This window comes from Dipteris shenzhenensis, chromosome 1 (genome assembly GCF_047967505.1).
Source record: "Dipteris shenzhenensis isolate YYH24624 ecotype China chromosome 1, Dip_SZ_1.0, whole genome shotgun sequence".
Lineage (NCBI taxonomy): Eukaryota > Viridiplantae > Streptophyta > Polypodiopsida > Gleicheniales > Dipteridaceae > Dipteris > Dipteris shenzhenensis.
This window is the reverse complement of record NC_141596.1, coordinates 15,199,875-15,225,481: the sequence shown is the minus strand read 5'-3', so window position 1 is coordinate 15,225,481 and position 25,607 is coordinate 15,199,875. Positions and strand designations below refer to the sequence as shown.

The 25,607-nt window shown below is 42.6% G+C and overlaps 1 protein-coding gene across 3 annotated transcripts in view; it reads left to right on the top strand.

Moving 5' to 3' along the window:
* Positions 1-13,780: 13,780 nt before the first annotated feature.
* Positions 13,781-25,607, top strand: part of LOC147905440 (putative UDP-N-acetylglucosamine--peptide N-acetylglucosaminyltransferase SEC) — a 54,330-nt gene continuing 42,503 nt past the window's right edge. Inside the window, exons 1-11 of one of the 3 annotated variants that reach the window (XM_087372593.1) lie at positions 13,781-14,050; positions 14,329-14,474; positions 14,581-14,679; positions 14,758-14,808; positions 14,909-15,025; positions 15,199-15,255; positions 15,337-15,456; positions 15,620-15,682; positions 15,921-15,999; positions 16,603-16,712; positions 16,860-16,913. In XM_087372593.1, the coding sequence (XP_087228719.1) occupies positions 13,906-14,050; positions 14,329-14,474; positions 14,581-14,679; positions 14,758-14,808; positions 14,909-15,025; positions 15,199-15,255; positions 15,337-15,456; positions 15,620-15,682; positions 15,921-15,999; positions 16,603-16,712; positions 16,860-16,913 (1,041 nt within the window). In that variant the 5' untranslated portion in view covers positions 13,781-13,905. The other 2 variants (XM_087372602.1, XM_087372610.1) reach the window with 2 other exon arrangements.

Genomic DNA, 25,607 nt, shown 5'->3' with positions numbered 1-25,607 from the left:
GAAGAACCCGTGTCTTGAAGAGGCATAGGGTGATGATAGGTGAATGGAGGCTATGCAGTCGGAGTATGGCTCCATAATGAAGAACAACACTTGGGAACTTGTGGATTGACCACCAAAACGCAAGGTAATCGGAACCAAGTGGGTGTACAAGCCCAGGTACAAGTTCGACGGCACGTTGGATAAGTACAAGGCTTGGCTCGTGGCAAAAGGATTTGCATAGGTACATGGTTTTGATTATCAAGATACTTTTGCTCCCACAGCTCGACTAACCACAATTCGCAATGTTTTGGCTTTAGCTACCCAGGGAAGTTGGCCCGTGTTTCAGATGGATGTGAAATCCGCCTTTCTGAATGGAGATCTCAAGGAGGTGGTATACGTGGAACAACCACCAGGATTTGAGATCCCGATTCAGAAGGTAAAGTCTGCAAACTAAAGAAGGCACTTTACGGGCTGAAACAGGCCCCACGAGCATGGTACCAGTGAATTGATGCCTACTTTCTGCAAAACGGGTTTAGGAGGAGCCCGTCTGAAGCAAATTTGTATATCTTCAGAGAAGAAGGCAGGTGTATGATCATGGTCCTTTATGTGGACGACCTTGTCATAATAGGGAACCATGAAGAGAAGATCTCGCAGACGAAGCATTTGCTAGGAAGAGAGTTTGAAATGACAGACCTCGGATTGATGCATTTTTGTTTGGGGATTGAAGTTTGGCAAGAGCCAAAACAGATCTTCATTTCATAGCTGAAGTATGCTGGAGAGATACTAAAGGTATTTGGCATGGCTGAGTGCAAGACAGTTGGTACCCCTATGGAGGTTGATGCGAAGCTCTCAAACGAGGATTCATCACCACTGGTGGACGAAGCGAAGTACAGAAGTCTTGTGGGCAATTTGATTTACTTGTGCAACACATGGCTGGACATCAGTTTTGTGACTGGTGTACGAAGTAGGTTTTTCAATAAGCCCCAGGAGAACCATTGGAGGGCAGGGATGTAGGTGCTGAAATTCATCAAAGGCACACTTGATTATGGCATCACCTATACCAAGGGCAACATCTTGACCGGATTCTGTGACTCAAATTGGGCAGGAGACCCGGACAGTAGGAGATCAGTGATAGGGTACTGTTTCTCACTTGGATCTGGAGTTGTGTCATGGGTCAGCAAGAAGCAACCCACAGTTGCTCTTTCTTCTACCGAGGCCGAGTATAAATCTACATGCTTTGCTTCTTACGAGGCAGTGTGGTTGAGGAGGATTTTGGGGGACATGGGTGTTGTTCAGAACAAGCCTACTCAGTTATCATGTGACAATCAAAGTTGCATGGCGATTGCAAAGAACCCCGTGTTCCACGCTTGCACAAAACACATTGAGATTCAATATCACTTTGTACGCGAGCTCATCATGGATGGAGAGGTCGACTTGGTGTACTGTCTGCCGACTACAGAGAATGTTGTGGACATCTTCACGAAGGCTCTTGGAAGAGACTTGCTGGAGAGGCATCTTCATCGACTTGGCATTGGGCCGAAAAAGTAAGTTCACTTGCGGGTGGACATTGAGGGGGGGTGTTAGATATCAATGCTCCACTCTCGTGTAACTACGCGGGAACTAGCTAACTCTACTTGTAAGCCCCCCATATGAGGAGAAGGCATTTGAGTAGCTCGGTTATCTGATAGGTCCTAGTTTGGACACCAGATGGGGGCCAAATGTGGCCTGATGATTGGACAGCTTCAGATAGAGTTGGCACACCGCCAACTAGGCTACATGCAAGTGTGAGAAGGCATCCCTTGACTGACCACACTGAGGGTAGACAGAGCATTTCCCAAGGCAGCCCACTCTTGGGTTGCGGGGCCCGTTTGGAGCCTCAAATGATCCCGGATGGCTCTGGGCTGAACGGAGACCGTAGGTTAGTTGCTTTGTTTTGTGCACCGGTTCTATGAAAGATTATGGGGGATTGGGTTGTTGCTACTGCTAGTGAGGAGCAGCTTGATGGGAACAATGGAAATGGATGATAGTGATCCTTCATATGTTCTAAGAAGTTTAATAAAGCCAAGTGACCTTGTTCGCTCTCCTCAGCCCATGAATACATTAGTTTCTCTCCCCTCTCTCCCTTCGTTTACCTACCTCCCCCTCTCACCCTATGCTCATGAGAGTTTTCTTCAAAAAATAAAAAACACTCTGCAATTGATTCAGTTCAAAAGCATGTCTAGTTTTGATGTTATGAATTTTTAAATGTGAGTGACCCAATATGAAGAGTGATAACATAATAGGAAGATAGGAATGCCTCCTTAAAAGGTAGATGATTACAAGGGATCCTGAAAGCTCTCCAATTTCAAGCACATCTGCCTATGACTTTCTTTCTTCCCATCCAAACTCCTAAATGTCATCCTTATTGAGTATTCAAATTCTCTGTATCGAAACCCCAAATCATCACTCTTTTTATAAGCTAGTTTATTTCGACATATCCATATATGTTGAATGACTATAGCTCTCAACAATTGCCAAACCTCCAATAATGCATCATTCGAACTTCCCCAGTCACCAAGTACAGCAGATTTCCGCTGAAGAGAAAAGAAAATCTGTATTTGACTGAACCGCATCACAATTCTTCTCCATACTGGCCAAACTGCAACACATTCCCACAAAAGATGAAAGTGTGTCTCCACTTTTAAATGTACAAAATGTGACACTCTAGGATTCCACTTAGAAATGCTTGCTCTCATTGGCATTTTCCCAACTAAATCCTTCCATATCAACACATTATATTTTACATACTGGAGTAGCATCCCATCCCATTCTTAATCTTCTTAGACAAAACTAACATTGTCCCTTCGTGCTTTATCAATCCACTAATTACACCCCAACAAAGCAATCCACACTCCGTAGGGAATCATCGTATCCTTTAAAGAACATCTATGTGTGCTTTACCTATAGCAGTGAATGACAAAGCCTTTCAAATACCCTTTATCATTCAAGACTATATTAGTCGGCCAGTCTTCCCGAATATTTGTCAATAGGTTTTACATAACTCATCTCTATCCACTCGTCAGATTAAAGGTTCTCCCTATTTCATCCACATCCTTTCATCTCCTCCCATCTGGATCCTAAATATTCCTAAAGTCTGCAGTCCTTTATCACAGTTTTCTCACTTGCCTTATGGCAACCAATAGTCATCTTTATAAGCCCAGTTAGCTAACCAAAGTGACCTTGGAATGAGGAATTGCCCAACCAAGTAACACTAGAAAGGATCTCCTTCCAAAAGCAAATCATTTTAGTCAACGCTTCATATTGAGGAGTTTTTAATAGGTTGATCACAAAGTACTATGTCCTACCAAGGCCCTTTGTTACCCTAAGGCCCATTTTTTGCTTATCCAGTGTTTCACCTACATAGCCCATGTCTAATCACAACCCATCTCCAACAACCATTTAGAGCACAGCCTCCTACAAAAGACATAGCCCATGTCTAATCACAACCCATCTCCAACAACCATTTAGAGCACAGCCTCCTACACTTTTGTCCCATTCCTCCCTAAACCAGTAAGGCAAAATGGGTTTTTGTGGAATCAGATGTTTGTGGAATCCATGGATATAAACAGTAACATGTTCTAGCACAGTTCTTCTTCAATCCAAACTTCTATTTCCACTTCGTTTCATTACGTTTTCCTTAGTTTTGATGTATTTCTTTCGGTAATTGTGTTGAGATGGCAAAACAACGTGGTAAAACAATCCAAGAGATAGAGGACGAGGCGAAATCATTTGGGATTGATAAATCCAATGTTCAAATTTTTGTTTCTTTGGCTATCTCTCAGGGTTAAGCTTATAGAAGTACTTGTTTTGTAGGATCCCGAGCCTACACCTCCCCAACATTATTGCATGAAGCAAAGGTCGAGATCAAATCTCATGCATCTCTTAGTTGTCCAATGCTTCTGACGTGTACTGGTGCACCTCCAATGCTTCTGATGTGTAATGTGCACGTCCAAAAAAGCAATCCGAGCTGATAAGCTGATAAAGAACTCTACAGTCAATAAGAGTGCTAAAAGGTCTCTGCAAAAAGCATTTGAAGTAACAATACTCAAGCATACGTGGAAGGTTTGTCCCTTTGTTTGAGATTGTGACGTTTGCTCATAATCTTTGGTACCAAACATCAAAAGATAATTACAATCTTGTGTGTTGTGTTTATTGTCAAGTTTTGCTATTGTGCAGGATATTACTATTCCAACAGTAGGCTTATGATCTACTGTTGTAAATATAGTGTACATTCAGAGAATACATATTGTCTTTCGATGAATAGTTTAGGGATTGAGTTTGGGTATTATTGTATGCTAAGAGTGTGTTCATCTATTAATGCAAATTTGGTTTGTTTGGGCATATGATTGGAGACACAGTTTTAAGTTGTTTTTCATATGAAAGGCGATAAGTGGTGGATTAATTTTGATACAATCACATTGCAGCGCGTGTTCCTTCATCTTATATTTGAGACAAATTGTGAAATGATATCCAATTGTGTGCAGTCTTCGTATCTTGTGCCAAAGTTTAATATAGGCTTACACAATCTTTCAGGTTGGCACCTTTATGTTCATAGTGAGACACACAATCCCACTATACTTTTGGCACCCATTTGTGTCAAGATGGCATAAATACTCATCCAAACCCCATGGAGAATACTTTGTAGCAAGTGACCATATTTCTATCAAGCCTACATTCCAATGATTCTCCCGAGGCTTATTGGAGAACCTGCTCAAAATGCCAATAGCAAAACTGATGTCTAGCCTGGTGTTGCACAGATAGATGAGACTGTCGACCAACTTCCTGTACCTCCCGCCGATGTCTGCTGGTGGGTGAGGCATCCTCCATAGACAGCCTCACATTTACCTCCATAGGTGTAGCTATCTCGTTGCACTCGAACATACCAAATGCCTTCAAGATCTCCCTTGCATATTTCTGCTGAGAGATGAAGATCTTGCCTGGCTCTTGTCAGACTTCAATCCCCAAACAGTAGTGCATTAAGCCTAAGTCTGGCTGTCATCTCAAACTCTGTGCTCAATGCCTCTAGTCTGCTAGATCATGTCTTCATAGTCACCTATAATAAGGAGATCGTCCACATATAGAACAATAATAGCAAATTTTCCACCTTTCCTGTACACATACAAGTTAGCATGTGAGGCACATCTTTTGAAGTTTAATTTATGAAAGAATTTGTCTATCCGTTGGTACCATGCTCTTGGGGCGAGCATACTTCCATTTCATGTTGTTAGGCATCTCCTTAGGGAAGGTTGTAGGTGAAAGGCACTTGGTGTTCAATTGATCTCTTCATCATCTATCTCTACTACAAATAGTTTTGCATTTGGAAAGTATGACATATGTGATCCTTTCACACATAACTTATTCGAAAAATTGGACCTAATAGTAATTTCCTTTCACAACTCATAGCATTCCATAGCTACACACACATTTATATGACATTGGGTGATGTTGAATACTTGTGAAAACAAAAATTGATCAATTTGAATGCCTATGCACATGGTCAGGAAATAATTGATTCAAACACATATGCACCCTAGTTCTTGTCTTGACTTGTTATAGCAGGTCTTGATCTTGTCAAGATTTGTCCAAGTCAAAAACCACTTTCTTAAGAGTTTCACTAGCTAGACCATGTTATTTGACCTATGTTGATGATTTTCATAGATTTCATCCATAAGCATTGGAACTTCCTTGGAAACAATCCAAGGCTTACACAATACAAGGATGAAGCTTAAATAGGCATGCACTCGCCTTTGCCAAGAGCTTGATCTCTGGGGTCTGCATGATGATCGCTCCCTTCGGGATGCAACACGGTCAACGCTATCTAGGCCGTCCACAAAAGCTTGGTCGTCATCTCTTTTGATAGAAACTGTTACATGGGCCTTCATGCCAAAATGTAGCGCCCTTGCATTGTGGAGCGAGTGTCTAAGAGCGAGAGCCTTTGCTTTTCCAATGGCTAGAAGAAACCAACCAAATGATTCCCTTGCTTCCTAATTGTTGAAATTAGCTTAGGATCAATGAAGATTCATTGAGGCGCTCTTAGCAATAGATTTGGTTGATCGCCTAAAGCGGAAGAAAATAGTTGCCATTGCTGCCCATACTCTGTTCTTTTGAAAACTCCGACTGCATGGGAGATAATTGTGAAGAGAGTGGGAGAGAACTAAGAAGTCTCACTTGAAGCTTTCTCACATACACAATGGGGGAATACACACAAAGGTGGAGGCTGAAAACAGTTTTCCATAATCTTGTCACTTTGAAATACCCTGGCCCCTCTTCATAGAAAGTTACATATTAACATTTCAAGGATTGTATCTTTGAAACTCTATTGCAGTATTGAATAATTTTAATATATTGAATGCTCCTAGAGTTTTCTTCATGAAATAAATTAAGAAAAATGGATTTTCCTTGATAAAATAGATTAGTGAAAATTTGATTACATCCCCAAAAAATGATAAAATACTTGCTTGCTCTTGATGAGACTATGTCAAATGTTTAACAATATCATTATGAACTGAATCAAATGTTTATTTCATATTTAAAGTTATTAAGTTCCTGATACCTATCTCTACTTAAATGGCTTATGGCAAAAACGCCTTGCTATACATGTTCTCTCACAGGACTAGAGTTCCGGTCCTTGTGAGAGCAACTGGAGCACTTGGGCCATCTTTCACACAAAGAAGAGGAACAGATTGAGCATGGCTCAATTGGAGCGGTTGATGTTGTCATTGCAACCTCCGTCTCCTTGAGTTCGCCGCCGACTGCCCCGAACCTTGCCAAGTGAATGTAGACAAGGTGGACGTGGAGAAGATGAAGGCCATGCCAGATATCCCACGGGAGGAGCTGGACATATACTCCATGTTGTATGAGGAGTTGTCAGCACCAGCATGCAACACATGATCATAGGCTCAACCATTTGGAGATGATGCTAGTACTTCAGCTGCACCCGATCTTGTGTTGATGATTCTTCTTCAGACAGTGACACAGATGCCTCAAGCTCATCTGAGGAGGCAAAGGATGATGATGACGAGGAGTCCATGGATGATGCAGATGGTTAGTAGTGATGTACCTTGGTCCTTGACTATGACTGTATAGACTACAGTGCTAGCCTACTCCTAGTCATGACACTTCAAATGCATCATGCATGCATCTGGGACTATGTTATTTCTTTTTTTATGATAGTAGATACAATACTGAGTATACTTTATTTATGCCAACAACCCAATACTTTATTTATGCTAAATATTTCTATTCTCACGATAGAAATATTCAGCATGGGCACCCTATGTGTAAACCAATGACAAGATATGAGGATGAAGCTAGCAAATCTAGTGATGAAGCTAGCATTCTGAACAAGCTTCCTTCCTTAACTGCTTTTCCTACTAGTAGCTGATATCCTCTAGATTTGTCTCTGATCGTGCATTCATCTCTATCAAAGATGACTCAGTAGTTGTGTTCCGTCATTTGACCAACTGATAAGAGGTTCTTGTTGAGTTTCGTAACATAGAGTACATCTTTCACCAATTCTTTCATACTAGTAAAATTGTTCATAGGGACAATGCCTTTCCCTTGAACTGGATTCAGTATGTTCACTGTTGTTTATCTGCAGTGTAGATAATGTTCTTTTGTCCTTCTAATGGTTTCATCTCTCTAAACCATCTTGATGTTTTGTCATATGAGATGATGCAACATTGTCGATGTACCAAGGATCCTAATCTGGTTGATTGACTTGATAAGTTGAATTCCTCTTTTGAATTGCAATCAATATCAAGATATGCTGTTCAATCTTTTGCATATCCTCGCTTGCAAGGAACATATTCTTACGTTCATTGGCATAATTACTGTGATTGTAATGTCCACCGCAATGATTTCCTCTTCCTCAAAAATTCCCTCAATTGCTACTAGATTGACCGCCTTGGTCATACTAATCCTTACGACAATCTCTTTCATAGTGTCCAAACTTATGATAGTAGTTGTATCGAATTTTCGACACGTTGGTGTATGCATTCCCTCGTTCTTGGAATCTTCCTCGGTTGGAATGATTTCCTCTTGGATTCTGATGTTGATGTTGGTGAGGATGATGCTGATGCTATTTCTGAATTTGTTGTGGATGATGTCCACTTCGCTAAAATTATCTACCTCTACCTCTACTTCTATTTGAAGCCATGAATGCTTGATCATTGGAATCACCTATGTATGCATGAATGGCTTGCGTCTTGGGTTCTTCGCCTGACTGGAGTTCTTCCAATGTTAGAATTTGCCATTGGATGGCAATACATTGGACTAGATTCTCATATCCCTCTCCTAGTCCATTCCAGATTACTTGAACCATTTCTGCGGGATTCACGATCTCTCTTGCCACTGCGAGTTGATTGTTGTAATCCTTCATCTTGAGTATGTAAGCATGACCGGTTTCACCGCTGTTTGTGGAAACTCTGGTTGATTTGGTTTCTTAGTGTGAGAATCTTGGAAGTGTTCTTGGACTCATAGAGAGCTGCGAACATATCCCATGCTTCTTTTGGCGTCTTGACGGTGTTGAGATATCCTAGCATGACATCTTGCACATTCTCCTTGATAAGATGATATGCATATTTGTCTATCTTGTTTCATTCTGCCTGTACTCAGGAAATGGCAGGATCTACGATAGGTGCAGTCACTATTAGTGTAGCTATAGAGAGAGAGAGAGAGAGAGAGAGAGAGAGAGAGAGAGAGAGAGAGGGTGAGAGAGACAAATGAGAGAGAGAGAGATAGAGATAGAGAGAGAGAGAGAGGGGGAGGCAGGGATGGAGGGACGGAGGGAGAGAGAGAGAGAGAGAGAGAGAGATTCTCTCTCTCTCTCTTTCGCTCTTTCCGTATCTCTTTATTTGTATCTACTCTAAATGTATTCTCTCTCTCTCTCTCTATCTCTCTGCTTCACTCTTTATTCTCTCCCTTTCTTGCTCCCTCCGTCCCTCCCCTCCGCCTCTCTCTCTATCTCTCTCTCTTTCCCTATCTCTCTATCTCTATCTGTTTTAAATGTATTCTCTCTCTCTCTCTCTCTCTCTCTCTCTCTCTCTTTCCCTATCTCTCTATCTCTATCTATTTTAAATGTATTCTCTCTCTCTCTCTCTCTATCTCTCTCTTGCTCTTGCTCCATCCCTCCCCCCTCGTCTCTCTCTCTCTCTCTCTCTCTCTCTCTCTCTCTCTCTCTCTATCTATCCCTAACCCTCTATCTCTATCTATTTTAAATATATTCTCTCTCTCTCTCTCTCTCTCTGTCTCTCTCTCTCTCTCTCTCTCTCTCTCTCTCTCTCTCTCTCTCTCGCTCTTCCACCCTCCCTCCCTCCCTCCCCCCCTCTCCCCCCCTCCTCCCCGTCTCTCTCTCTCTCTCTCTCTCTCTCTCTCTCTCTATCTATCTATCTATCTATCTATCTCTACTTCACTCTTTATTCTCTCTCGCTGTTGCTCTCTCCATCCCTCCCCCCCCTCCTCTCTCTCTCTCTCTCTCTCTCTCTCTCTCTCTCTGTTCTCTTGCCCCCCGTATCTCTCTCTCTCTCTCTCTGTCCTCTTGCCCCCTCTCTCTCTCTCTATCGCTCGCTGACTCTCTCTCACCCTCTCTCACTCTCTCTCTCTCTCTCTTTTCTTATGTCTCCTTCTGTATCTATTTTAAATGTATTCTCTCTCTCTCTCTCTCTCTCTCTCTCTCTCTCTCTCTCTCTCTCTCTCGCTCTCGCTCTCGCTCTCTCTCCCTATCCCTAACCCTCTATCTGTATCTATTTTAATTATATTCTCTCTCTCTCTCTCTCTCTCTCTCTCTCGCTCGCTCTTTCCCTATCTCTCTATCTCTATCTACTATAAATGTATTCTCTCTCTCTCTCTATCTCTCTCTCTCCTCTCTCGCTCTTGCTCCCTCCCTCCCCCGCCTCCATGTCAGAGGGTGAATAGGGTAGAGATGGGTGAGGTGGCAGAGGCACTGTGGGCACTATGTCAGTGCCACATGGCGTAGCCCACCAGAGGAGCAGGAAACCAGATGGGCAGAGGAGCATGGGTTCCAAAATTGATGCATTACGGTGCACAGGGCCATATCAACGCGAGCAAGGCCACGTGGTAGTTGGCAAGTCGGGCCTCGTCAACACACGTGCCACATAAGCGGGGCATGAGAGAGGGGCGGCACGGTACAGACTGCTCACTAGAGCAGACACAACCACCACTTGTGTCGCCAGTAAATGTGACAGGCCGCATGGCTTAGAGCGAGTTCCCACACATAGCAAACTCAGCATATTTGTTGGGATTGGCCACCAGGGCAAACATTCCCACTTGAAGCCTCTAGAATTCTGCTACCAAAAATTGGCATTCTTTGGCCCCATTGGAGACAGATTCTAAGGGCTCTCCACCCAGGCAAATCGAGGCCAAGGCTAATTCAAGCTCCCTGATTTGTTGTTTGTCTTCTCAAAGTCTGAAGCTTTGCTGTTGCTTTACGAAATTGATGCCTGACATGCTGCCAACAATACATGAGTACGCTATGCTTGGATTTGCCAACCCTCTCAGCATTTTTTATAGCCTGGTTGAACACCGGATCTCGCTCTTACATGCCTCGTAAGGAGAACGACTACCACGTGCCAAGTCGAGCAAAGCCAGGAGTAGATGGCCAGCACAGGGCTCTCGCGAGAGTGCCACATGGCAAGGGCACCAGAGCAAAGAGATAGTGTCCAGGCAATCAATGTACAGTAGAACAAGGTAGCCGCTGCAGATCCACACACATGGCACAATGATGGGGCAGACCAAGTAGCAGACGAAACACATAGTAGGCGCAGTGGGGTCGATAGCGCACGTTTGGGTGCCCTGGTCATGGAGCAAAACACACGTGGCGTCCGAGGGAGAGTGAGTACCATGTGGCATGGAGCAATCCCCCCACCGGATGGAGGCCGAACATAGACCGTAGGTTAGTTGCTCTGTTTTGCACACCGGTTCTATCGTATGGTTGGTGGCCTATTTCGAGACCGACCCCCAGTCGACCATTTTGGGCGGACTGGGTCGGTCACCCAATTGAGCCTAACCAACTATGACTAGTGGCTATATAAGAGCAAGCCCGTGAAGCCCATTTCATCACTAGCTATAGCAACCTTGATTCCTTAGCATCCAGCCTCCGTCTTCTACTGTTTCCAGCATGCCATCGAAGCTTCTTTCACAAGAGCACAGGGTTGGGAGGCAGCGCCATCTATTGTATCAGCTCTACAATAATCAAATTTTTGATTCTCCATACTTTCTTGTTTTCTCTCTTGTGTACGAGATCCTGTTATCTGTTGAGCACAGACGTCGTATTATTTTCTTACATTATGAACTTCTGTCACGTTCTGGAAATAGAGGACATAAGTTTATTGTAATATGTGTCTAGATTTTAACATCACCTTTCCTCTCGTGCAAAATCTTCCGAACTGTAACAATGATTGTAAGGCAGTCAATACATGCATCCAATATTCATTGTAATAAGAAAATAACATTTTCGAGCATACCTTCACGTGCAACAGATTTGAAGATTTACAAATGCCTGAGTGTCCTTTCAAAGCATCATTTTTCTTTGAGGTACTTTTATCTACCAAAGATGCTGGAAAAGTGAGCTTGCGACAAGGATCAGAAGTCTCAATACGACAAGTCCCCCAAGCGCTAATAACATCAGATTCTGCAAGATCAACTATAAGTATGCTGTCATCTACGTTTACATTCAAACATACACAAATACAAAGTAATTGTTAAAACGAATCAAGAAAAAGTTACCATCTTCCTTTTTTACGATCGCTTCTTCCATGATGACATCTTTTCCCTTGCTTTTTATTTCTTTTGATGCTGCTCCCTTTTCTAACTTCACAGCGAGATTATACTTGCACATTAAAACTCATGAACATATAATTGAAGTGTTAGTTTACGACTCCATTGACATCTACAACAAAACATAAAGACATAATATACTATACCATGCTCATTTGTTGTGATCAATTCTTTCATTATTTGCTTGCCCTTGCGCTTTCGTTCCTTTAAGATGCGATCATCTTCTACCAGTACATCGAGATGACCTGTTACCCTTACTCTATCTTTCAAATTCACATGGATAGTACCTACAGAGAATCCCTCACGAGCACGAGTGTCTAAACACATCCAAATGATAACTATTGAAATACAAAGACCACCCTCACCGATCCTTGTTTTGACAGACAGACGCAGATGAAATATTAATGAAATCAACAACGACCAACAACCCCGTCAAATAATTTAACATTGAGCAACATATAATCGAACTGTTAGTTTAGAACTCCATCGACATCTACAAGGAAACATGATGACATATAAGACTAGGGTAAAAGACCATCGAGAAAGGAAGAAGCATCATCGACGATTTCATTCTTTTGTTCGGCAAACTTTAGCAACTCTGCACCTAGGTACTTCTAAGACATTAGCCAACTAGCAGGAAAGTGGAAAGAAAGGAAAAATTGAATTTGAAGTTGAATATGCAAAACCTTTCTGGAAGGTGGAACTTCTGGTATGCATTGAGTCTCCGGACAGTGATAATTGAAGGGACTTCATCTCTTCCATTTGATCACTGGGATTTTGAACAATGGAAACAAGACTGAAGAGATCGAGAGAACTCTTATGCACAGAATCATGCATAATATAAAATCCACAAGCAATCTCCATCTCCATGAGAATCAAACTAACACTACCCCTCGAAAAAATAGGTAGCCCACAGCTCGACCGCCTCTGAATCAATCCAGAGTATTCATCGAAGGGACACACATTCATCCAATCATTGAAGCAGGCCACGTATAAATCGATAGAAACAACCTCTCGAAGAAAACTTAGATCACGTGTACCACAAGAGTCGGTCAAGCATGCGCTGTTTCCACTCTTGCACGAAAATTCTATCCAACCTGAAAGAAACACCCGCGCCTTGAAATTTGGCTCTACAATCCGAAAGCCACATTCTTGCTTGAAGCGCTATCTTTTCAAATACACAGCAAGCCAACCACAAGCTTTACACACCTACCAAAGATTCATCCACTCATAGAGCTCCACATGCATGTCAAAACCGCCTTTGAGACCATCGTTCTCCGACAAAAACTCGAATCCGACACCTCCTTCCACACAACAAATCTTCATTGGCTCCATTGTTAGCGAAGCACCCTCCCATGTCCGATTAAAATGCCACAACTTATGACACCTGCCTCTACACACTTCCCCATCCTAGCGTCTGCCATCTTCGAAAAAACCTCCATATCAGAACAACTCCATGCACTGAACAACCTCATACAAACACCACGCCTCAACATTCCACACAACGAAGTGACATGCATACAGTACTGACACGTGCCAATGTGAACCGCCAACAACTTTAGTAACTCGACATGAATAAACATGTCGCATGCCACATGGACTATAATCGTCCAACCTGGATGGCACATACAAATGCATGCTCTACACGTGGCCATTTCGAGCCAACATGGCGTCCATACACACACAACACCAGGACCACTAGCGGAGCAACCAAACGCATGCGGGGACCACCACTGAAGAATACGAACTACTAGTGCCACGTACCCCCAAATGAATCGTTCCACCAATACACCGAAGACACGATACTTTCAAATACTAATAAAAGAATTTAGCTTCTTACGCAAAACACCATGAATAAGACCTGCTCCAGGGGAGCCCATAATACATTTTTCGTTTTCCCTAAACAACGTGACAAAGCCCTAGGCAGGCCAAGAAGGGATTTTTTACTCGAACCTCCAATTAGACCAAGGCCAAAAAACAAGCGCTTGCAAAATGTAAAGAAAGGGAAGCCATCCACTTCTACTTCTGTCACCTCAAACCTAATTGACCTCCCCCTGCTCCGTTTTGATTCTGGCTTCCCACCTTCCCACCATGATCTCTCTTCAGAACACCATGCGGCAGGCGCAGGGACACTCCCAGACTGCACCGGCCCCTTCTTCTCACCTCCGAAAATCCAGACTCGCCTTCGCCCTCACCGACTTTCAACAGCCTGCTTTGGCTTTGGAGCCTCCGAAATGTAAGTTGTGTTCTTGAACATTTTGGTCGTTTCGACGTAAACCCCCTCCTTCTCCTCGGCTGAGGGATGTGCGTTTCCGCCGAACAATGCCTCTGTGGCCACGTCTGCACATCTCCTGTTGCTCTGGCTTGTGTCGTTATATACGGTCAATTCTGAGATACTATGTTGCGGCCCGTTTCTACATCTTTTCGTCTTTTTCCAAGAGTCACAATTCGGAAACAGCAGTTTCATGTCGGGGGCGTCAAATTGTTTTCTGATGTCGCTTGCAACGTGAACAGTGGACGAAGGTACAGTGCTTGCACTTGCACATAAAGAATACAAGGATTCTAACTATAAACAAGCTTTGGAACACTGCAAATTGGTCCATGAGGCCAATCCTCACAGAACGGATGCGCTTCTTTTATTGGGGGCAATCTATTATCAGGTGTGAATGGTCTGCTTTGAAGCAGCAGTTATTGTGTGCACCGTTTTGGGCTGCTTTTCCTGTCGTTGCCAACCTCACCTACTAGTTGCAATTCATGTTATTGCAGCTGCATGACTTTGACATGTCTATTAAGAAGAACGAGGAAGCAATAAAAATTGATCCACAGTTTGCAGAATGCTTTGGCAACATGGCAAACGCTTGGAAGGTGAGGTGGCTGATTTGAAGGGTCCAGCACTTTATGTGGCGTATCATCAAATACTCATAAGCTTTGAGGTGGTTTCAGGAAAAGGGAAATATCGATCTTGCCATTCATTACTATTTGATTGCCATTGAGGTGAGCTTCTTTTATATTTGAGCATTCATGCACAATCGGTTGCGAAACTGGCATGTCTTTGGCTGACTGTGAGCTCCCAACTCATTGCTTGGATTTACAGTTGCGTCCTAGTTTTTGTGATGCTTGGTCCAATCTTGCTAGTGCTTACATGCGAAAAGGGAGACTTCATGAAGCTGCCCAGTGCTGTCGTCAAGCCCTTGCCATCAATCCAAATCTGGTAAGATTTTAGAAGCAAGGCCACCTCAAAATGTTGTAGACATGAGTTGTGTCCAAAATGGAGTACATTGTATCAAATTTTACATTAGAATTCTTCAAATTGTTACAATGCTTATCTATAGTCCTGAGATTTGCAATATATGTTTTTGTAGCGAATTTACACTTAATTTGCAGGTTGATGCCCATAGCAATTTGGGAAATCTATTGAAAGCACAAGGACTCACTCAACATGTAAGTGTTTTATGTTCAGGATTACACTAGCTTGTACTCTTTGATTGACGAAGCTTGAAGGATTACACGCTGATGGAACAGGCATATGCATGCTATGCGGAAGCCCTACGGATACAACCTACTTTTGCAATTGCTTGGTCTAATCTGGCTGGCCTTTTCATGGAAGCCGGGGACTATCAAAAGGCCCTTGCATACTATAAGGTAAATTTAGAAGTAGGGAAGATTATACGCAAGATTAATAATGGATAGTGCATGAGTATTGGCCATTATTTTATGCAGGAATAATAAATTTTGGTTATTTTTGGTATCAAAGTACCTTCAAATTCATTTCCTCAGGATCGACTGTTCTTATCTACATGTTCAGGAAGCTATTAGCTTGAAGCCTAATTTTGCTGATGCACATTTGAACCAAGGGAATGTGTTGAAGGTTAGTAACAGTCTGGTGATTTTTTGGAGTCCTTTGATCACAAACACAAACAAGATCAAGCATTTGTTGTTGCATAGGATATCAGGGGCTTTTTAACTGTCGTTGGTTTATGTGTTTCACGGTCCCCTCCTCTCTCCCAAGTGGGGCGTTGCTGCATTGTGGGTTTTCCTCTCTTTTTTCCAAGTGAGCTGATCTGAGAAAAGTCAAAGCGTTACACACAAATTTCTTTGAATTGCAGGCCATAGGAAGACCACAAGATGCAATCCTGAGCTATCAAAGGTCGATACAGCTGAGACCTGACTATGCCATTGCTTATGGTAAGTCCTTTTACTCTTATTTGGGCAGAAAGTAATGGGATCGGCATACGGAGTTAGCAATGTGATAGCTGTAGGTTGCCCATGTGGTAGTTTTTAGCGACTTCGTAAATCTTCTTCCTTTGTAGTGCCCCAAATGTAGCAGTTCCTGATGTCCTCCTTTCTGTGTTCTGTTGTCTCATCTGTTTGATGGTGAAGGTGCGCGGCTTGGGACATTAATTTGGAATGTCAAGTGATTGCTTGATGGTTTAGTTTGATGCCATATGGTCATTGGATAAAAAATGCCTTGACAGAACTGAAGCTTTTGCTTTCCAGGGACTGCTAGTATAGAGGTCATTACCCATCTTGCACTTGTTTAGCAAGCTTGCAAGTTTGTTGCCACACCGTCGGAGTGTTTTGTATGATTGCTCAGGCATTCATCGCGAGCCCTTTTAACACGGAGTACAGTAATGATGTCTTTCACAAGATCTGGGCAACAAAGTGCAGCCGATGGCCAGCCATGGATGGCCTGAGTTAATAGAATGCAGGTCCACCTTCAACACATCCTAGGTACGTAGTGAGGGTTTAGGGTGACGGGGGCTTGCTGGGTATGCCATGGTTGTGCAGGGAACTTGGCGAGCGTCTACTACGAACAACATAACCTTGATCTGGCGATTATGTATTATAAGCAGGCCATCCTGTTGGATTCCTCTTTTTTGGAGGCTTACAATAACCTTGTAAGTTCTTGCTACTTATGCATGTGTGTGCCAGAATCGTAATTATTCTTGTTACCTTACTGGAATTGTACTCTGTTATACGTTCTCAACTGCATGTATGTTCGCAGAGGTTTCCAGAGAAATAAACAAGTTGACGTTTTGTGATAGGGTAATGCATTGAAGGATGCTGGAAAGGTGGAAGAGGCAGTAACTTGCTATCAGGTACTGAGGAAGATATACTCATCCTCCTATGTATACTTGCTTGAGTTCTAGAAGTGGACGATTGAGCGATGACTAAGAGGTCTTATGATCTTAGGTTGGCTGCCTCAAAAAGTCCTTTGTTTCACACTTAAATATGTATGTAGATATTTTATCAAAGGCAACCTAGAAATAGAGGCTAATGGTAGGCAACTCTTCCCAGACAGTTCTAGAAGCACTATGAATTCTGAAACCCACAAACTTTAAAAGGAGAGGAGAGAGAGAGAGAGAGAGAGAGAGAGAGAGAGAGAGAGAGTCTATTAATGTCCACGGGAGACCAATAGGTCTATGGGACAGCAAAAAAACCATCTAGTACATCTGCTGCAGGGAGGGCACATGGCAGCTCCCAGGGAGTGCAAAAGCAATCCCAATTATTTAGAGTATCTGCATAATAGTCTGAAAATCAGTTTAAGACGGAGAGTCTTTTGGTTTGGATTTAAACTATTTGATTAGTGCTATGCCTTCACACCATTTTCCATCTTTCCTAGAAGCCCTGACTTAAGCTAATTCCGTTGCCTTATTCTTCAATTGAGCTTGTGTAAGTTCCTCAGCTATCCATACCTTGGGGTCCCTTTCAACTTGTAAGATTGTCGAAGGAGCTTGATCCGTAAATCTCGTGACTTAAGTGTAAGGATAGCATGTCCTTTGGAGTGCCGGATATTATTGATCATCATCATCATCATCATTATCGTCATCAACCTTCCATTCAATATTAGGCATGGCTGCTTTGATATGTACTAAAGTCTCACTGAAAGAGTCATCATCTTTGAACCATCCTTCAGGGAGCCCCCCCACTCTAATCTTCAATGCATTATTGTGTCTGGCTTCATGTTCTTTGATCTCTTCTTGGATATCAGTCTTGTTTGCCTTTGTGTTGAACTCCTCAATAACTTCTTTCTTGATTGATTGTACTTCAGTATGAACCATATCTTTGACTGTAGAGACTAGTTGAGGAGTAGGAGGAGAATTCTTACATGAGTTCATGACCTCAACAATTATTGCATGCTTGCGAGGTCCTTCTAGAACTTGAAGTCGGGCTTTTACTTCTGCTAGCTCAAGCTTGAACTCTCTGACTGCTTGTTGCAAATAATAAACGTGTTCGTGTTGCCCAATGATGGGCCGTTTGGACCCTTCTTGTTGGTAATTGCGTGCATACGGAGAGGGTGTCATGGCTGCAATTGTAGAATACCGAGTCCTGATAGTTGAGGTTGATGTGAAAAACTAGACTTTTCGAGAATGCAAATGTGTGCAATGCATGCAGAATTTGAATGCCAATTGGCCCTCCAATGGGGAAGAGCGCCCTCGTGAGAGTACTTGTTTCTATTTCGACCTACATGCAAGGTGGGAGAGAGATGGCGGATGAATGCAATGTGGTAGAGAGAATGCTACGTGAGATTCACAATGAAAGGGCGATGCCCTTTCATTAATGTCCCTTGAGGTCACTCAAGTTCCATCTTCCCATTTACACTACCCTTATCCTATGACCCATGCACCTACCATTCAATGCACTCTAATGCACCCTTTCCCTTTCCTATTGCCCCTAGGACCTAGACACGTGTGTGCACATCTTTATTACTAATCATTGGCCAATGTTACATAATTTTGGCGGTACTATTTACACCGCTTGATGGATCATAAATACAAACATATAACCGCATCATCAAATTGGTGCCTAATAATAATAAGGTTCTAATGACTATTAATTAACTAAATAATCATTTCTCTTGTCATGACACTCCCTCCTGCTTGAATGAGTAGAAGTCCTCTTCTGGATTATTGCTTGTCTCTTCCTCTTACGTGCACTTTCTCTTGTTACTTTTGCAATTGCATCGCCTCTTTATAATCTGCGAGTATCTGTGGAAAATCTGTAAAGAACTCTTCTTCCATCCATTGTGCATCACTAGCTGGCTGGTCTTTAAACTTCAGTAAATACATCTCTCTCTTCTTTCCACGAGTACTCTTCTCTTTATGGTACACGATCTGTTCCGGAGTAAGAACTTCAGTCCCATCTTCAAGTTCAGGTTCTTCTTGATGCTGAGTATCCAAAAACGCAGAAGTATCGCCATGGTATCTCTTCAAATTGCTCACATGAAAGATATTCTTCATACGCCAGTTGGCTGGTAATTTCAGCTCATACGCTCTGGATCCTTCTTTTGGATATAAAGCTGCTGTAATAAACTTCTTTTCTTTTTTTATTGGCTGCCTTGGATTGTTGAACCTGGGCCTATTAATATGTTCTTTTACCTGCTCAATAACCTGCGACATATCCTCAGCAAACTGGTCAGCAACAAAAATTTGCTCCCCCAAGTGTGTTATTGGAGTGGGTAAACATTGCCCATAGATGATTTCAAATGGGGCTTTCTTGGTGGAAGTATGTATAGTGTTATTATAAGCAAACTCTAACATGGATAAGAACTCTGGCCACCTTCTATGTTGGTCATGGACATAAGCTCGAAGTAAAGTAATTATGGTTTGATTGGCATTCTCACCTTGTCCATCTCCTTGAGGATGGAAGGCTGTAGTAAAATTCAGTTTGGTTTCGAGATTCTCTAATAGGGCTGTCCAAAAGTTGCTAATGAAATGGCCATCATTATCGGATACAATAGATTTTGGTAACCCATGTAACCTAAAGATTTCCCTAATGAATAACCTTGCTGTTTCAGGAGTAGACAACTCTTTTTTACAGGGAATAAAATGAGCCTGTTTACTCAGCCTATCTATAACAGTGAAAATCTGTTCAAACTGACCAACCTTGGGGAAACTTGACACAAATCCATTGTAATAAGTTCCCACCTTTCAGAGGGAATAGGCAAAGGCTGCAAAAGACCAGCAGTCTTACTTGTGTTAGATTTAATGCGTTGACATACGTCACATTGTTGAACAAAGGCTGAAACTTCTTTGCGAAGTTTAGGCCAATGGAAGTACCTCTCAATATTGTCAATGGTCCCTCTAATGCCTCTATGTCCAGAATATGGACTCGCATGTAACTCACTCATGACTAGACACCGAAATGTTTTGGGTACACATATGGCACGTCCCAAAAATAAGTATTCATCCACGATGGAATAAGCCTCTAAACCCCCGATCTCATTACGCTGAATCTTCCCATGAATGTCAGTGAAGTCCTCATCTAAAGGATAAGCATCAACCATTGCTCCTAATGATTTCTCCTTAATCACAGAAATGTGATCAACTTGGGGCCGTCTACTCAAAGCATCATCTACTAAATTCTTCTTTCCTGGCTGATATTCAATATTTGGTTGTCCAAAGGATTGAATATATTCAACCCATTTGATTTGCCTTGAAGAAACAATGGGTTGAGAAAACAAGTGCTTGATACTTTGATGGTTAGTCTTAATCTTGAAAGCAGAACCATATAAATAATGCTTCCATAACTTTAAAGCATGAATGACTCCTAGTAACTCCTTCTCATACGTGATATATTTCAATTCAGCCCCTTGAAGTTTTCTACTCTCATAAGCAATGGGATGCCCTCCTTGCATCAACACTGCCCCAATCAAGGTACCACTCGCATCCGTACATACAACAAAGAACTCTTTGTCCATGTTCGGAAGCGTTAACATTGGTGCAGTGACCAATGTTCTCTTAAGCTCCTCAAAAGCTACTTGGTGAACCTCTCCCCACTCATACAAGGAATGCTTCTTCAACAAATCTGTTAGTGGAGAAGCAAGACGAGCATAATTCTTAATGAATCTGCGATAATAACTACAAATCTCCTAGGAAGGATCTCAGCTCATGTATATTTTTGGGTATTGGCCATTCAATTATGGCCTTGACCTTTTTAGGGTCAACGCGAATTCCCTCAGCAGACACAATGTGTCCCAACTACTCTATTTCCGTCTTGAAGAACACACTCTTCTTAGTATTTAGGAACAATCGATCCTTCCTTAGGAGCTCCATTACCTTAGCAAGGTGATCCTTATGCTCTTTCTCATTCTGGTTGAAAACTAAAATGCCGTCAAAGAAGACTATGATAAATTTTCCCAAGTAGGGTCGCAAAACCCTTCTCATCAGCCTACTAAAAGTGGCTAGAGCATTAGTTAGGCCAAAAGGCATGACCAAAAACTCATAATGTCCAGTGAGAGTGCGAAAAGCAGTCGTATATTCATTCCGAGTTTTCATCTGAAGTTGATGATAACCGAATTTCAAATCCAATTTGCTAAAAACTTTAGCACCTTTAAGCATATCCAATAAATCATCCACTCTTGAAATCGGATACCGGTTCTTAATCGTAAGTTTATTCAAAGCATGGTATCGATACACATATGATATGATCCATCCTTCTTCTTGACCAATAATACAGGTGCTCCAAATGGAGAACTGCTTGGTCGAATTAGGCCTTTTTGCAATAAATCTTCAATTTGTTTTTCTACCTTCTCCATTTCTACCTTGTTCATCCCGTATGGGGCTCTACATGGGGGAGAAGCTCTTGGCTCTAAGTCTATGGCATGATCATCTTCTCTCTCCATAGGCAATTCGAATGAGTCATCTCTTGAAAATCGATCCTCATAAGCTCTGAGGAACTTATTTCTCTTCCGATCTTCTTTTGAGATATGAAGATCTCGTGAATCCCATATATACACAAGATTACAATCTACCCCTCTTTTTACCAATCTTTTCGCTTGGGTAGGAGTAATCAATGGAATTGTATACATGTCTTGATCCCCTACGATCCTTATGTACAAAGCAACAATGATGAGTATGAGGATGAACAGCATGGTTAAAATCATACCGCCATGGTTTACCTAGAATCATGTCAACGTCTTGTAAAGGAGCTACTAGAAAATCCCTTCGATCTCTATATTTTTGTATACGAAAAGGAATATTCCGTACTATGGATGTGTCTTCTTCATTGTATAAATGGATGCTCAAGTATGTGTGGGTGTGTGGATTTGTATGTGTGAGAGCATATTTTTATACTATGGTCTACACCCACAGTTGGGCGCTGATGACGTCAGTGGGGATGTCATAGTAGCTAGTCCCTGCTATGTGTGATGGAGTTTATGGTTTTCAATCTTATGAGTGACTATCGTGAGATTGAAACTGCACTATGTTGTTTCTTCTGCCGTATTAGCAGACATGTAAATTTCACCTTGTGAAGTTTTCGTCCAAGTTGCGGCTTGCTGGTATTGCGATAATTCTTTCTATCTTAAATGGTGCGTTGCCCTATCAGCTAGATTTAGATGCTCGTTTGGGAGAGACTAAAATGAAATCATTTAGACTTCACAAGCAGTTGTAGCTTGAATGAAGAGATTTGGACTACTTTTTGATTAGCCTCCTCCTTTAGTGCTAGCCTTTGTCATGGCTGAGTTTGCCCTTCACCTCCAGAGTGCCGACAAAAACTCAGTACGAAGACTTTGTATAAATGGATGCTCAAGTATGTGTGGGTGTGTGGATTTGTATGCGTGAGAGCATATTTTTATATCATGGTCTACACCCACTGACGTCAGTTGGGATGCCATAGTAGCTAGTCCTTGCTATGTGTGATGGAGTTTATGGTTTTCAATCTTATGAGTGACTATCGTGAGATTGAAATTGCACTATGTTGTGTTTTTAGAGGATGAGTTTGGGAATGTTCCTGGATTCATCTAGGTATATAGTGTCTTCTTCATTGTGTCCCCTAAAAGCTCCTGAGAGCGACATGTTTTTTATAGGTTCTGGTTTAAGATGGAGTAATTTTACCAATCTATCACTCACTAAGTCATAATTACATCCATCGTCTAGGAGAACCACTATTCTCTGTCCATTCATGAATCCATACACCTTAAAAAGATCGTGAGGCCCAAAGGTATTGGCTGAATGGACAGCATTCACTATTGGCTCAATAGTCACGGTAGATTTCGAGGGTGAGAAGGTAGAAGGCTAAGATTGCCAAGACGAATTCTAATAAAAGGGAAAGCCAAGGCATCCAAGCAGGAAGGTGAGGCAAGAGAACGGGACACTTATCTCATACGTGCCCTGGCTTATGTTTCTTACACCCGAAACATTTTCCTTCCTTAATCAACTTTCTCTTGTCTTTGTCCGTCATAGAAGGAAATGGCACCCATCCAGGACGTGATTGGTTGTTCACATTCCTTACAAGAGCTTTACCCTTTTCTTTATAATTTTTAAACTTTTCTAAAAGTGGGTATATTGTTGGTTTTAGATGATGACCCACCCTCCTTATTGAAGGGTTTACGAGGATTCAATTTCCTCTCGGCTATTTCAGCCAACTTAGTGAGGTCCTTAAGCGTGGTTGGGTTAAACATTTCAACCTTGTACCTTACTTTTGGGCTTAAGGCTACTCTTTTCGGGTAACTCTAGAGAGAGTTTCCAAAATCTGGCTGTAAAATGTGCATTACTCTCATTATCGAACTGCCTAAATCTCTCCCAACAAAAGGTTAGGTTCTCTTCATGCCTCGGTGGCATGAAAGTGGCTTTCAGTTGCTCTATGAACTTAGTCCATTCCATTCATGACTAGGCTCTTTTCCTGTTTGTGACAAAGACCACCACATTAGAGCATCCTTCTGATTCTTTCCTTTTAGTAATACAAGAGAGAAAATGAGTTGCTGTAATTTCAAAAAAAGGGTTTATTTTACAGCAAAAGTTGGTGGTATTTATCCGACTCCCACTTCATTTGTGTTGAGAAGACACTTAAAATGACCTCTTCTTCCTTCTCTTTTAAGCTTTTCTTTTTGTATTTCTGCTGTAAACTGGTACGCTCCGTTTGGGCTACTTGTTTTGAGCGGATTGGAGCTCTAGTTACCGTTATAGGGGGTACTTGCTGGGTGGATGACTCCCTTAAAATCTTATTCCAATCCGACTTTCCATTGGGGCGAACGGGGGGGTCTTTTTTCCTCACGGTTTAAGGATTTTAAGGGTACATTCACACGGGGGGACGGGACAGGTACCCCGTTAGCACACCCCGTTCACCATTCAAGACCAAAAATTTTCAGAAAAATCCCTTGTTTCAAAACATCAAGAATTCAGGGTTGGGTGGGAAGGAGATGTTTACAACCTGGAAAGTGTGCTGTGCACACAGTGCAGGCTGCGCTGTCCGTAGAACATGCGTGTCGTCGAGGTTCCGTCGTCAAATTTCGTTGTCTCGCAATGTGGTAGAGAGAATGCTACGCGAGATTCACAATGAAAGGGTGATACCCTTTCATTAATGTCCCTTGAGATCACTCAAGTTCCATCTTCCCATTTACACCTACCCTTATCCTATGACCCATGCACCTACCATTCAATGCACTCTAATGCATCCTTTCTCTTTCCTATTGCCCCTAGGTGTTGGAAAGGTCACCTCCCCATCTGTAAGCCCCCAAATGAGGAGAGCGTGGGGGAGGGAGACCTAGGGCAGGATGTGCCCAAGAGAGAAAAAGGAAAGTACCTGGACGCATCAAAGTGGCTGCAACACATGGCGCCGAGACCATGGCAGATGGCGATGCATACATGGCATAGATCTGGCCTGGAAGAGACATATATGGAGCAGCACGAGATGGCGGGGTATCGCGGTGTACAGGCGCCTACATGGCAAGCTATCTGGCAAGGTGTGTGGGTAGGCACATGGCCTGCAGCATACCCTAAAGATGGTGCAGGAATATGGCGGGACAGATCAGCAAACAGGTCGGCCAACAGTAGAGCTGGTTGGGGCTGGTTGAGCCAGCCAACCAGGCTTTGGTTAGGCTGGTCAAGAGGGCTGGGTCCCTGCATGGAACAAAGGCTGAAAAGGGCCTAGTGAAGTCCCTTATATAGGGCCCTGGTTGGGCTGGTAGGGACAGCCAACCAGGTCGGTTTTCAGCCAGACTGAGTCGGCCAAAATAGGGCTGACCAGTCGGTATTTTTGCCAGGCCTCAGGGCCTATAAAAGGAGAGGCTCAGGCCTCATTTCAATATCCAGTAGTGCAGCTTCCAGCAGAGCAGAAAGGAGCAGCAGAGCACAACCCTTGGGGCCTACATCCAGAAGCTGAAGGAGTACCAGTGTTGCTGCAGACTTAGCTCAGTGTGAGGCTGAGACCTTGGCTGTCTTCTAGGGCAGCAAGGAGCTGAGGTCAAAGGATGGAAAGTCTACAGAAGCTCCAGGTGGAGCACGTGGGCTCGAGTCTAGAGATAGCCAGCAGATAGGAGAAGGACCTTGTGGTAAGATCAGAGGACCACATCATTGGTGGGACTTTGGATCTGTCTCTTTTGTATTGTGTCCATAGTTGTGGACGGAAATATATATTTTGGTGGTTTCTCTATCTGGTTGGTTCATTGTCTATTGATGAGTCTGCGCACCTATTGTATGCACATAAGTAAAGAAGTTTGTGATTCCACACCCACACCGCACACTGTGTGAGCTCCTGGGCACTTCTATAAGTCTTCCGCTGTGTGTACCCTCTGTTGGGTATTTTCTGACACTAGGACCTAGACACGTGTGTGCACATCTTTATTACTAATCATTGGCCAATGTTACATAGTTTTGGCGGTACTATTTACACCGCTTGATGGATCATAAATACAAACATATAACCGCACCATCAAATTGCGCCTAACAATAATAAGGTTCTAATGACTATTAATTAACTAAATAATCATTTCTCTTGTCATGACAGTTGATGGAGTTGAGGGGGATTTGGAGGAGAGGGTAGGCCATTCCATATTGGCTATTTCTCAAGAA